Source organism: Cetorhinus maximus, unplaced genomic scaffold (assembly GCF_964194155.1).
Source record: "Cetorhinus maximus unplaced genomic scaffold, sCetMax3.hap1.1 HAP1_SCAFFOLD_1540, whole genome shotgun sequence".
Lineage (NCBI taxonomy): Eukaryota > Metazoa > Chordata > Chondrichthyes > Lamniformes > Cetorhinidae > Cetorhinus > Cetorhinus maximus.
In genome coordinates this window covers 40,001-53,927 of record NW_027597480.1, presented here as the reverse complement: position 1 = coordinate 53,927, position 13,927 = coordinate 40,001, and the positions used below count along the sequence as shown (strand labels likewise).

The following is a 13,927-nucleotide window of genomic DNA, read 5'->3' as shown; positions in this document are numbered from 1 at the left end:
TACAGAGATGCATGCTTCACCTCGCATTGTAGCCAGTGAAAAAGTGGTTGGACAGGTGAAGCTATGACAGGAGTGTGCGTTTGGCTGTGATGCTTCCTGCAGCCGAATAGCAGGCCATATGAAGATGGCTCTCGAGGCCCATTGGTGGTTATGTGGGACTGAGGGTCAGTGACCTTGCGTAAGAGGAATACACTGACAAGCGATTATGACATATATTTGTCATTTGCCTGTGTGCGCAGTTAACCAATTGGACTACATAATTTTGTAATGAGTCAGACATTTCGGTCCCAAGACAATCGCTGACTCGGGATTAGTCATATGAAGACAAGCGAGACAGTTTGGCAATGTGTTGTACACAGTGTTCACCCAATGGCTTAGATTACAAATACAATGTACAATGTAGCACAAACTCACTCACTGCCCTAGGAATGTTTGATGGGGACGGTGTGGAGGGAGCTTTACTCTGTATCTAACCCCGTGCTGTACCTGTCCTGGGTGTGTTTGATGGGGACAGTGTAGAGGGAGCTTTACTCTGTATCTAACCCCTTGTTGTACCTGTCGTGTGAGTGTTTGATGGGGACGGTGTAGAGGGAGCTTTACTCTGTATCTAACCCCGTGCTGTACCTGTCCTGGGAGTGTTTGATGGGGACAGTGTAGAGGGAGCTTTACTCTGTATCTAACCCCGTGCTGTACCTGCCCTGGGAGTGTTTGATGGGGACAGTGTAGAGGGAGCTTTACTCTGTATCTAACCCCGTGTTGTACCTGTCCTGGGAGTGTTTGATGGGAACAGTGTAGAGGGAGCTTTACTCTGTATCTAACCGCGTGCTGTACCTGTCCTGGGAGTGTTTGATGGGGACGGTGTAGAGGGAGCTTTACTCTGTATCTAACCCCGTGCTGTACCTGTCCTGGGAGTGTTTGATGGGGAAGGTGTAGAGGGAGCTTTACTCTGTATCTAACCCCGTGCTGTACCTGTCCTGGGAGTGTTTGATGGGGACGGTGTAGAGGGAGCTTTACTCTGTATCTAACCCCGTGCTGTACCTGTCCTGGGAGTGTTTGATGGGGACGGTGTAGAGGGAGCTTTACTCTGTATCTAACCCCGTGCTGTACCTGTCCTGGGAGTGTTTGATGGGGACGGTGTAGAGGGAGCTTTACTCTGTATCTAACCCCGTGCTGTCCCTGTCCTGGGAGTGTTTGATGGGGACGGTGTAGAGGGAGCTTTACTCTGTATCTAACCCCGTGCTGTACCTGTCCTGGGAGTGTTTGATGGGGACAGTGTAGAGGGAGCTTTACTCTGTATCTAACCCCGTGCTGTACCTGCCCTGGGAGTGTTTGATGGGGACGGTGTAGAGGGAGCTTTACTCTGTATCTAACCCCGTGCTGTACCTGTCCTGGGAGTGTTTGATGGGGACAGTGTAGAGGGAGCTTTACTCTGTATCTAACCCCGTGCTGTACCTGTCCTGGGAGTGTTTGATGGGGACGGTGTAGAGGGAGCTTTACTCTGTATCTAACCCCGTGCTGTACCTGTCCTGGGAGTGTTTGATGGGGATGGTGTAGAGGGAGCTTTACTCTGTATCTAACCCCGTGCTGTACCTGTCCTGGGAGTGTTTGATGGGGACAGTGTAGAGGGAGCTTTACTCTGTATCTAACCCCGTGCTGTACCTGCCCTGGGAGTGTTTGATGGGGACGGTGTAGAGGGAGCTTTACTCTGTATCTAACCCCGTGCTGTACCTGTCCTGGGAGTGTTTGATGGGGACAGTGTAGAGGGAACTTTACTCTGTATTTAACCCCGTGCTGTACCTGTCCTGGGAGTGTTTGATGGGGATGGTGTAGAGGGAGCTTTACTCTGTATCTAACCCCGTGCTGTACCTGTCCTGGGAGTGTTTGATGGGGACGGTGTAGAGGGAGCTTTACTCTGTATCTAACCCCGTGCTGTACCTGTCCTGGGAGTGTTTGATGGGGATGGTGTAGAGGGAGCTTTACTCTGTATCTAACCCCGTGCTGTACCTGTCCTGGGAGAGTTTGATGGGGACGGTGTAGAGGGAGCTTTACTCTGTATCTAACCCCGTGCTGTCCCTGTCCTGGGAGTGTTTGATGGGGATGGTGTAGAGGGAGCTTTACTCTGTATCTAACCCCGTGCTGTACCTGTCCTGGGAGTGTTTGATGGGGACAGTGTAGAGGGAGCTTTACTCTGTATCTAACCCCGTGCTGTACCTGCCCTGGGAGTGTTTGATGGGGACGGTGTAGAGGAAGCTTTACTCTGTATCTATGTCTTGTGAGCTCCCTCAGTTGATTGCACCCATGTCTCTGAGCTGAAAGAGTTGCCATGTTCAGCACACCCTGAACAGGAGGTCTCTGCTGCTGAATCGGGTGATGTATAAGATCCCGCAGAGTTATTAATAGACGTGCAGGGAGTTCTCCCACTATCGGGGCCAACATTCCACCCTCAGTGAACACACACACGCATCGGTCGATCCTCTTGTGGCGCTCCTTTGGGATCGTGCTGTGCGTTAAATACCACAGCCCAATCGGCGGCTCGGTGCGGCGTTCGAGTGGTTCCCGACGCGCGTTCACAAAAGCACAATGCCCGTTACTTCCCTCCCGCGTGGACCGACGCGTAAAGCTTTGCACAGGGAGCGTCATCGGAGGAAACCTGATCCCCCCCAAGGCCGCGTGAGGAGACATCGGGGATGGGAAAGCTCGGTTATAGAGGTCGGTTTTAAGGAGCGTCTTTAAGGAGGAGAGAGAGAGAGAGGCGGAGAGGTTTACGGAGGGAATTCCAGAGCTCAGGGCCCCCCAGGCAGCTGAAGGCACGGCCGCCAATGGCGGAGCGATGGGAAACGCTCTCGCTGGGATTGTGGATAAAAGCAAAATACTGCGGATGCTGGAAATCTGAAACAAAAAAACAGCAAATAGCTGGAAAAACTCAGCAGGTCTGACATCGCCTGCGGAGAGAGAGAGAGAGACACAGAGTTAACATTTCCAGCCCATATGACTCTTCTTCAGCTCTGAAGAGGAGTGACTGGGGGTGGGGAGGGGAACGTTCTCTGTCTTTCTCTCTCCACGGGTGCTGTCCGACCTGCTGAGATCTTCCAGCACTTTCTGTTTTCCGTTAGGGAAGCAGTTGCCTTGTTGAGGTCAGAGGCCGCCCGGGCTCGAAGGCAGGTTGGGTCTGCGCCCGCACTTAGCGATGACTGGGGTGGGGGGTTACCCGGGCAAAGGGTAGGATGGGGGCTCCTCTGCGATGAAGTGAAGAATCTATTGGTGGCCAACATTCCAAAGATGGTCTGAATTCCGTGTCTCCCTCTCTCTCTCCCTCTCTCTCCCTCTCTCTCTCTCTCCCTCTCCCCCTCCCTCTCTCTCTCTCCCTCTCTCTCTCCCTCTCTCTCTCCCTCACTCTCTCTCTCACTCTCTCTCTCACTCTCACTCTCCCTCTCCCTCTCCCTCTCCCTCTCCCTCTCCCTCCCTCCCTCTCCCTCCCTCCCTCTCCCTCCCTCCCTCTCCGTCTCTCCCTCTCCGTCTCCCCCTCTCCGTCTCCCCCTCTCCGTCTCCCCCTCTCCGTCTCCCCCTCTCCGTCTCCCCCTCTCCGTCTCCCCCTCTCCGTCTCCCCCTCTCCGTCTCCCCCTCTCCGTCTCCCCCTCTCCGTCTCCCCCTCTCCGTCTCCCCCTCTCCGTCTCTCCCTCTCCGTCTCTCCCTCTCCGTCTCTCCCTCTCTCCCTCTCCCTCTCTCCCTCTCCGTCTCTCCCTCTCCGTCTCCCCCTCTCCGTCTCCCCCTCTCCGTCTCCCCCTCTCCGTCTCCCCCTCTCCGTCTCTCCCTCTCCGTCTCTCCCTCTCCGTCTCTCCCTCTCCGTCTCTCCCTCTCCGTCTCTCCCTCTCTCCCTCTCCCTCTCTCCCTCTCCGTCTCTCCCTCTCCGTCTCTCCCTCTCCGTCTCTCCCTCTCCGTCTCTCCCTCTCCGTCTCTCCCTCTCCGTCTCTCCCTCTCCGTCTCTCCCTCTCCGTCTCTCTCTCCGTCTCTCTCACTCTCTCTCTCACTCTCTCTCTCACTCTCTCTCCCTCTCTGTCTCTCACTCTCACTCTCTCTCCCTCTCCCTCTCTCTCTCTCTCTCTCCCTCTCCCTCTCTCCGCTGAGCTCAGCAGCAAGTGTAATCCAAGCTGCTGTGCGCTTTCACACCAGGGTCTGTCACCTTGGTCTCTCTCTAAAAGGAGGCTCAGTTGCAGTGACATTGCCTGCCATCTTGTCCAATAAAGTTAACTATTCCTCCCTCTCCTTCCCTCATTGGCCGGTTCTAGCTGGGGTGATCGGGGAGACTGCCCCCTCTCCTCACCGCCCCTCCATCAGAAGGTTCAAAGGCCGCTCCCGACTCCCCATAATCTGGGCCGACCCCCTCCCCCCACCCCCTCCCCAGCCGAGGGAGTGCCGTGCTGCCGGAGGTGCCGTCTTTCAGATGAGACGGTGACCCGGAGCCCCCTGAGGTGGAGTGCCCTGCAGGAACCGTTCTGAAGGGCGGGGTAGGGGTGGTCCATGGAGCCCTGGACTTAACGGTGGGCTGTTTGACAACGGGAGGCATCATGGCTACTTCCCGGTGCTGCCCTGCTTTAATTCTGAGGGAAAAATAGAAGCACCACCTGCCCACCACCCCCCCCCCAGTACCCCCACCAGCTCTAGTGACAAATGCACAGACAGGGTCAAATCCTAAAGCTACCTCCTGAGGAGGGCAGACATCAGATGGGCCCAGGTCACTGATCGCCAAGGCTGGGGACGGGATTAGTAACCGGAGAGCTTGGTGCCTGCGACAGCTCCGATTCCCATGGGATAAAAATAATTTAAAGCCATGTTTGGCCAAGAACCTCGGAGGGGGATAAGAATCTGGTTTCAGTTCCTTCAAGGCAGATGGGGGACAGGCACGTAAACAGTATAACACACACACACAGACAGACACACACACACAGACAGACACACACACACAGACAGACACACACACAGACAGACACACACACAGACAGACACACACACACACACACACAGACACACACACACACAGACAGACACAGACATACACACACAGACACATACACACACAGACACACACACAGACAGACACACACAGACAGACACAGACATACACACACACACACACAGACAGACACACACACAGACACACACACAGACAGACACACACACAGACAGACACACACAGACACACACACAGACAGACACACACAGACACAGACATACACACACAGACAGACGCACAGACAGACACACACGCAGACAGACACACAGACAGACACACACACACAGACACACACACACATAGACAGACACACATAGACAGACACACACACAGACAGACATACACACACAGACAGACACACACACACACAGATACAGACACACAGACAGACAGACACACACACAGACACACACACAGACAGACAGACACACAAACACACACACACGGGAATGCGCGCGCCCACCTACTCCCGCCCACTCCCACGCCCACTCCCTTGCGGGCACCCACGCCCGCTCCTGCCCACTCCTGCGCTCCCACCCACGCCCGCACTCCCACGCCCACTCCCGCCCACTCCCGCGCTTGCAGACAGACACACGTGCACATAACCCTGAAAGCACACACGAAGACACATAACCTGCACGTATTTAGCGCCTTCAACATTGTAAAACATCCCAGGAGGCTTCACAGGAGCGTATTTAGACAGAATCTGACCCCCAAGCCAGATGAGGAGATATCAGGTACAGGTGACCAAAAGCTCGGTCAGAGAAGCCGGTTTTAAGGAATTCAGGCACCAACGTCAAGGCTCGTGTACAATGGAAGTTGATTCTCTGAGATCATTTAATATATCCATTTGGATACAAGTGCGGCTTTCCAAACGCTCAGTGGCTGCCTCCAGATCTCTCCTCTCCGACCGCAATTGGTTCCCTGCTTGAGCAACGTGTGCTCCCCTTACAACCCAACCGGGGGGGTCTCCTCGGAGGGTGAAGCGCCCGGCGCATCTGTGCTGAATGAGCTGATCGCCACTGGTGGGCGGCGTGTGAGGTGAGAGAGGAGGGGAGGGGGAGAGGGGGAGGGGAGGGAAGGTGGGGGTGGAGGTGGGGGGCAGGTGCTGTTCCCCTAACTGACCACAGCTTCTCCCGAGGGACCGGGCAGCGGAGGGGAAAACGATATCAGCGGCCGGGGCTCCTGTTCCCGTTCCCCGGCCACGTGATAGTCTGTGTGGGAGCGCTCGGCGGGGGTGGGGGTGAAACGGGGAGCAAGGGCGGGCTTGGTGATGCCCAACACAGTTCATCAGCCGGGCGGAACGCGAGGGGTACAGCTGCCGGCAACTTGGGCGGTGAGGTTGGGTGGTATTGAATTACACCTGAGCAAAGATTGGGGGTGGGGGGGGTGTGCCTGGGGAGTGGGCAATCCAGGGTGGTGGGGAAGACTCTCCTCCTTGGATTCCCCTCTCCCGATCAGCAGGTGGACCCCCCCCCCCTTCTCTCCCCTTCACTCCGCACGTTGGTTGGACTCCACAGGTTGGGCAGGGGTGCCCTCCCTCCCCCTCCCCCCTCCCCCCTCCCCTTCCCCGAGATTCTCCTCAGAGCGGAGAAGGTTAAGGGGTGAGATTGAATCGAGGCGTTCGGAATCAGGAAGGGGGGTTTTGGACAGAGTAAATAAGGAGAAACTGTTTCCACTGGGCAGGAGGGTCGGTAACCAGAGGGGGACACAGATTGAAGAGAATCGGGGAAAGAACCAGAGGGGGAGAGGAGGAGAGTTTATTTTATAAACACAGGGAGTTGTTGTGATCTGGAAGGCGCTGCCTGAAAGGGCGGTGGAAGCAGATTCAATAGGAACTTTCAAAAGGGGGGGAATCGGATAAATACCGGAAGGGGAAAAGTTTGCCGGGCGATGGGGGGAGAGAGTGCGACCGAGGAGGGGGAGTGGGACTAATTGGGTAGCTCTTTTGAACTGCTAGCAGGGGCGTGAGGGGCAGAACGGCCTCCCTCTGTGCTGTGAGAGCCCCGCTGGTTTTGTTGAGGGGTGCGCAGACCTCCCCTCCCCACCCCCACACCCCGAATATGTTCCCAGTCCGGCCTGAAACGCGACGCTGCGGTACCTTCCCTCCGTCCGGTCGCGTTACTTGACCCGAGGGCGTTGCGGAGCTCGACTCCGGGGGGAGGGAGGGAGGGAGGGAGGGAGACGCACGCAGGGTCCAGCAGGCTGGGCCGGGATTCTTCCCCGGGGACCTTCAGGGCAGCGGGAGCGGAGGGGGCTCCTCTTCGTCCGAATCGAATTCGGCCGCCTCGTCCCGGGTCCATCGCCCGCAGCCGTCTGGAATCCACCCGGCGCTGAGACAGGGAGAGAGAGAGAGAGAGAGACACACGTGACGATACAGGAAAAAGGCCGACGGCAGGGAAATAAAAAAACGGATCCCGGCCAAAACGTTCGGGATTTTTGGGTTGCATCGGGCAGGGGTGGGTCAGGGAGGTGGACATAGTGTCTTCCGTCGCCTCTGGCCATCCCACGGACCTTCACAGCCACTGGGAGTACTCTCAGGGTCCGGCAGTGGTACCGAGGGAGTGCAGCACTGTCAGAGGCGCTGTCTCTCAGGATGAGATGTAAAAGATCCCGCCGCCGCGATTGGAAGGAGAGCGGAGAGTGGGGGGGCAGGGTGGGGGGGTTGTCCTGGGACCCAGTGTTTATCCCTCGGCCAGTATCACTTAAAAAAAAACCGGATGATCTGGGTTTGCTGTGCGTGGGATCTTGCTGTGCGCGAATCGGCTGCCGCGCGTCCCACCTTCGAACAGAGACGGCGCTTCAATACGGGTAACTCCGCTGGGTGTGATGCGCTTTGGGACGTCCCGAGGTGGGGGAAGGCGCTAGTGAAATGCACCTCTCTTGCTGACAATGCAGTGATTGTTGGTGACAGTGACTCACCTCCTGAGCTTCAGGTAATGCTCGGCCAGTTTCTGTTTCTCTGGGTCAGCGGGAGCTGGTGGCGGGGTGGCCTGGGACTTCCTCCTGCCTTTCTTCTTGGTGCCCGCCGCCCGTTCCACATGGGACCCTGCGAGGTGGCAAAGAGATGATCGACTGAGAAAGGCCACAGACACTCCTGCACGCGCCCGCACTCTCTCTCTCTCTCTCTCCCACACGCACCCACCCTCTCCCACACGCACCCACCCTCTCCCACACGCACCCACCCTCTCCCACACCCACCCACCCTCTCCCACACCCACCCACCCTCTCCCACACCCACCCACCCTCTCCCACACGCACCCACCCTCTCCCACACGCACCCACCCTCTCCCACACGCACCCACCCTCTCCCACACGCACCCACCCTCTCCCACACGCACCCACCCTCTCCCACACCCACCCACCCTCTCCCACACGCACCCACCCTCTCCCACACGCACCCACCCTCTCCCACACCCACCCACCCTCTCCCACACGCACCCACCCTCTCCCACACGCACCCACCCTCTCCCACACGCACCCACCCTCTCCCACACGCACCCACCCTCTCCCACACGCACCCACCCTCTCCCACACGCACCCACCCTCTCCCACACGCACCCACCCTCTCCCACACGCACCCACCCTCTCCCACACGCACCCACCCTCTCCCACACCCACCCACCCTCTCACACACGCACCCACCCTCTCCCACACGCACCCACCCTCTCCCACACGCACCCACCCTCTCCCACACGCACCCACCCTCTCCCACACGCACCCACCCTCTTCCACACACCCTCACCCTCTCCCGCATGCTCTCACCCTCTCTCACACACTCAGACAGACAACACACTCTCTCACTGGCACACTACACACACTCACTCCCACACATGCGCGCGCACACACACACGTGCACATAACAAACATGCGCGCACACACAGACAGACACACACAAACGCATGCTCTCACACACACACCCACATTCCACGATAGCGTATGAAGATTGGTAAGCAAGTATGTGCTCCTCTCCGCAGATGCTGTCAGACCTGCTGAGCTTTTCCAGGTGTTTTTATTTTTGTTTTGGGTTTCCAGCATCCGCAGTTTTTTTGCTTTTATCTTAACAGACAAGGGGTTTTCCGAATGGATAGATCAGGAAAAGCATCCTGTTCTGAGGGGGATTATCATATGAGGAGAGATTGAGTAGATTCGGTCTACAATCCCTGGAGTTTAGAAGAAGGAGAGGTGATCTCATTGAAACGTGAAAGGTTCTGAGAGGGTTTGACAGGGTCGATGCTGAGAGGCTGTGTCCCCCACCCAAGGCTGAAGAGTCTAGAACACGGGGTCATGGACACAGGATAAGGAGGCGGCCATTTTGCATTGAGATGAGGAGAAATTCCTTCACTGGGAGGGAGGTGAATCTTTGGAATTCCCTAACCCCCCCAGAGAGCTGCGGGTGCTCAGTCGTTGAGTAGGTTCAAGACTGAGATCGAGAGATTTTTGGGGAATCTAGGGATAGGGCGGGAAAGCGGAACTGAGACAAGGGGGTCAGCCACAATCGTACTGAATGGGGGAACGAGCTTGAGGGACCGAATGGCCTTCTCCTGTTCCCATCTTTAATCGTGTTGTTAAAAGTCTTTCAGGATTGACCGGGGTGGGGAGTTCCCAATCTTTTGGGGATAAGGAAATGGAGGCAACAAGAGTAAACCTGATTAAATAGGAAACGCTTGCAGGAGGGCGGTGAGAGAGGGGGGGGCGGGGGGAAGGGGGACTCATTGCAGAGCTGGCACTGGCACGATGGGCCGAATAGCCTCCTCCTGCGCTGTAACAGTCAACGATATCCACACAGTGATCATGTAGCGAAGGGTCTCAGTTCCTGCCTCTCCTGTAAACTCCTCCCTCCCCAATACTATGAGGGGAGGCTATCTACACCTGAGGGGTCAGCCAGGATCCCCTCTGGGCTCCAGGCCCCTGTTCACAGGAGTTCAACTTGCATCTACATAGCGCCTTCAACACAGTAAAACATCCCAAGGCCATTCACACGTGTTATCAGACAGAATCTGACCCTGAGCCTCCTGAGGAGATATTAGGGACAGGGTGTCCAAAAGCTCAGACAGAGAGGTCGGTTTTAAGGAGGATCTTAGAGAGAGAGAGGGCCCCAGGCAGCTGAAGTTAGGGAGGGTCGTAGGGGCTGGAGGAGGTTACAGAGATAGGGAGGGGGTGTAGGTGCTGGAGGAGGTTACAGAGATAGGGAGGGGTGTAGAGGCTGGAGGAGGTTACAGAGATAGGGAGGGGTGTAGGGGCTGGAGGAGGTTACAGAGATAGGGAGGGGTGTAGGGGCTGGAGGAGGTTACAGAGATAGGGAGGGGTGTGGGGGCTGGAGGGGGTTACAGAGATAGGGAGGGGTGTAGGGGCTGGAGGAGGTTACAGAGACAGGGAAGGGTGTAGGGGCTGGAGGCGGTTACAGAGATAGGGAGGGGTGTAGGGGCTGGAGGAGGTTACAGAGATAGGGAGGGGTGTAGGGGCTGGAGGAGGTTACAGAGATAGGGAGGGGCGTAGGGGCTGGAGGAGGTTACAGAGATAGGGAGGGGTTTAGGGGTTTGGGGGAGGTTACAGAGATAGGGAGGGGTATAGGGGTCTGGGGGATGTTACAGAGATAGGGAGGGGTGTAGGGCTGGAGGAGGTTACAGAGATAGGGAGGGGTGTAGGGGCTGGAGGAAGTTACAGAGATAGGGAGGGGTGTAGGGGCTGGAGGAGTTTACAGAGATAGTGAGGGGTGTAAGGGCTGGAGGAGGTTACAGAGATAGGGAGGTGTGTAGGGGCTGCAGGAGGTTACAGAGATAGGGAGGGGTGTAGGGGCTGGAGGAGGTTACAGAGATAGGGAGGGGTGTAGGGGCTGGAGGAGGTTACAGAGATAGGGAGGGGTGTGGGGGCTGGAGGAGGTTACAGAGATAGGGAGGGGTGTAGGGGCTGGAGGAGGTTACAGAGATAGGGAGGGGAGTAGCGGATGGAGGAGGTTACAGAGATAGGGAGGGGTGTAGGGGCTGGAGGAGGTTACAGAGATAGGGAGGGGTGTAGAGGCTGGAGGAGGTTACAGAGATAGGGAGGGGTGTAGGTGCTGGAGGAGGTTACAGAGATAGGGAGGGGTGTAGGGGCTGGAGGAGGTTACAGAGATAGGGAGGGGTGTAGGGGCTGGAGGAGGTTACAGAGATAGGGAGGGGAGTAGGGGCTGGAGGAGGTTACAGAGATAGGGAGGGTTGTAGGGTCTGGAGGAGGTTACAGAGATAGGGAGGGGTGTAGGGGCTGGAGGAGGTTACAGAGATAGGGAGGGGTGAAGAGGCTAGAGGAGGTTACAGAGATAGGGAGGGGTGTAGGGGCTGGAGGAGGTTACAGAAATAGGGAGGGGCGTAGGGGCTGGAGGAGGTTACAGAGATAGGGAGGGGTTTAGGGGTCTGGGGGAGGTTACAGAGATAGGGAGGAGTGTAGGGGTCTGGGGGATGTTACAGAGATAGGGAGGGGTGTAGGGGCTGGAGGACGTTACAGAGATAGGGAGGGGTGTAAGGGCTGGAGGAAGTTACAGAGATAGGGAGGGGTGTAGGGGCTGGAGGAGTTTACAGAGATAGTGAGGGGTGTAGGGGCTGGAGGAGGTTACAGAGATAGGGAGGGGTGTAGGGGTCTTGGGGAGGTTACAGAGATAGGGAGGGGTGTAAGGGCTGGAGGAGGTTACAGAGATAGGGAGGGGTGTAGGGGCTGGAGAAGGTTACAGAGATAGGGAGGGGTGTAGGGGCTGGAGGAGGGTTACAGAGATAGGGAGGGTTGAGGGGGCTGGAGGAGGTTACAGAGATAGGGAGGGTTGAGGGGGCCATGGATGGATTTGAAAACAAGGATGGAAATGTTTAAATGGAGTTTGTAACATCGCACCCCCAGACTGACTCTGTGCTCACTTCTCCCGGACGTAGCTACATTTGCGTTATCTGCCTGCTTGTGCTCCTCGGCCTGCAGCGACGTTGTAGGCTGTGTGTCTGTAGTCCAGCTCCCTTCGGCGACCCTTGGTAGCTCGGTGACGCCTCCCGCTGGTGACTGCCAGTTTGAGGGCGTCGTCTTGCTGTGGCCAGGCGTGGCGGTATGGTCATCACTCCTGGGCCTGAGAAAGTCCAAAAAAAAACCATCAGCGGGTGCCACAACATGCTCCAACATCGTGTCTTGATAGGGGCTTCCCAGCAAATCGGCATCGATTGAGGGCACTGACTGATTTGTGGACGAGCGCGGCGGCCATTTTGTGCTCACACGGTGGCCATTTTCAGCCAAGTTGGCCATTTTGTGCCAAGGCGGCAGCCATTTTGTGGCAACGGGTGCAGAGGGGAAGGGCCAGATTCTGTTTTTACTTGACAGCCACGTGTCAGTGGGGTGGTTCTCTCACAGCTGGAGTCAGAAGGTTCGAGCCCAAAACTCCCCCAGAAGGGAAAAAACAGTAAAAACTGGGAAATAAGAGTCCGAATATGTGTTTTTTTTCCTTCTGGGCCAGGTCGACGCTCCCCGTGGCCCCTACTGAGGGAGGGCCGCACTGTCGTAGGTACCATCTTTGGAATGAGGTGTTGACCGAGGCCCTCCTCTGCCTTCTCATACGAATGGAGGGTGTGCCTGTGTTTGTGGGGGGGGGAGGTTGGGAGTTCTTCCTGGTGTCTTGGGGCCGATATTTCTCTCTCAAACAACGGCCGACATTATTAAAAAAAGCAAAAAGCTTTTTTGTTTATTCGGGCTAGGCCCACATCTGTTGCCCGTCCCTAATTGTTGAGGGGGGGCAGTTTAAGAGTCAACCACGTGGCTGTGGGCCTGGAGTCATGTGTAGGCCAGACCCGGGTAAGGAGGGCCGATTTCCTATCGTGAACCAGGCGGGTTTTTACACCAGTCGGCAATGGCTTCGTGGGTCACCATCAAACTTTTAAATTCCAGATTTCTATTCATTGAATTCAAATTTCACCCTCTTGCCGCCGTGGGATTCAAACCAAAGTTCCCCCAGAGTGGTAAAAGTAAAAGCAAAATGCTGCGGAAATCTGGAACAAGAAACAAAAATAGCTGGAAAAACTCAGCAGGTCTGACAGCGTCTGCGGAGAGGAACACAGTTGACGTGATGAATTCATCGCCACAGAAGGCTGTGGAGGCCAGGTCATCGAGTGTATTTAAGACCGAGATGGATAGGTTCTGGATTGGTAAGGGGGTATCAAAGGTGACGGGGAGAAGGCGGGAGAATGGGGTTGAGAAACTTATCAGCCATGGTCGAATGGCGGAGCAGACTCGATGGGCCGAATGGCCTAATTTCTGCTCCTATGTCTTATGGACTCCGTGTGACTCCTTGTCAGAACTAGGACGTATAGAAATGAGATGAAATATAAGCTGGTCGAAGGGGGGGTGGGTGGGACAGGTAGAGCTGGATAGAGGGCCAGTGATAGGCGGAGGCCAAGAAGAGACTGCCAAAGATGTCACAGACAAAAGGACAAAGGGGTGTTGACCAATGATCAGTGGTGATATCCAATTATTAGCACATCCTTTAGATAACATCACCACCGTCAACACCCCTTTGTCCTTTTGTCTGTGACATCTTTGGCAGTCTCTTCTTGACCTCCGCCTATCACTGCCCCCTATCCAGCTCTACCTGTCCCACCCTCCTCTACCAGCTTATATTTCACCTCATTCCTATACGTCTTCGTTCTGACGAAGAGTCACACGGACTTGAAACGTCAACCGTGTCCCTCTCCGCAGACGCTGTCAGACCCGCCGAGTTTTCCCAGCTTTTTTTGGGGGGGTTTTTTGTCCCCAGAAGCAATACCCCCTGGGTCTTCCGGGTCACCAGGTCCAGTGACAGTACCGCTGCCTCCCCACGATCAGGGGTCATTGTCACCTCGCTGTTTGTGGGATCTTGCTGTGCACAAATGGGCTGCCGCGTTTCCCTACAAGTGATTACACGTCAAAAAAAAA

At 56.1% G+C, this 13,927-nt stretch overlaps 1 protein-coding gene across 1 annotated transcript in view; it reads right to left on the bottom strand.

Annotated features, from left to right (window-relative positions):
- Positions 1 to 7,178: 7,178 nt before the first annotated feature.
- The window catches only part of scnm1 (sodium channel modifier 1), a 24,320-nt gene continuing 17,571 nt past the window's right edge, over positions 7,179 to 13,927 (bottom strand). Inside the window, exons 6-8 of the mRNA XM_078536792.1 lie at positions 11,896 to 12,095; positions 7,934 to 8,060; positions 7,179 to 7,344 (exon numbers count right to left, since the gene is read on the bottom strand). Coding sequence (XP_078392918.1) covers positions 7,245 to 7,344; positions 7,934 to 8,060; positions 11,896 to 12,095 — 427 coding nt within the window. The 3' untranslated portion in view covers positions 7,179 to 7,244. The remainder of the gene's footprint in view (positions 7,345 to 7,933; positions 8,061 to 11,895; positions 12,096 to 13,927) is intronic.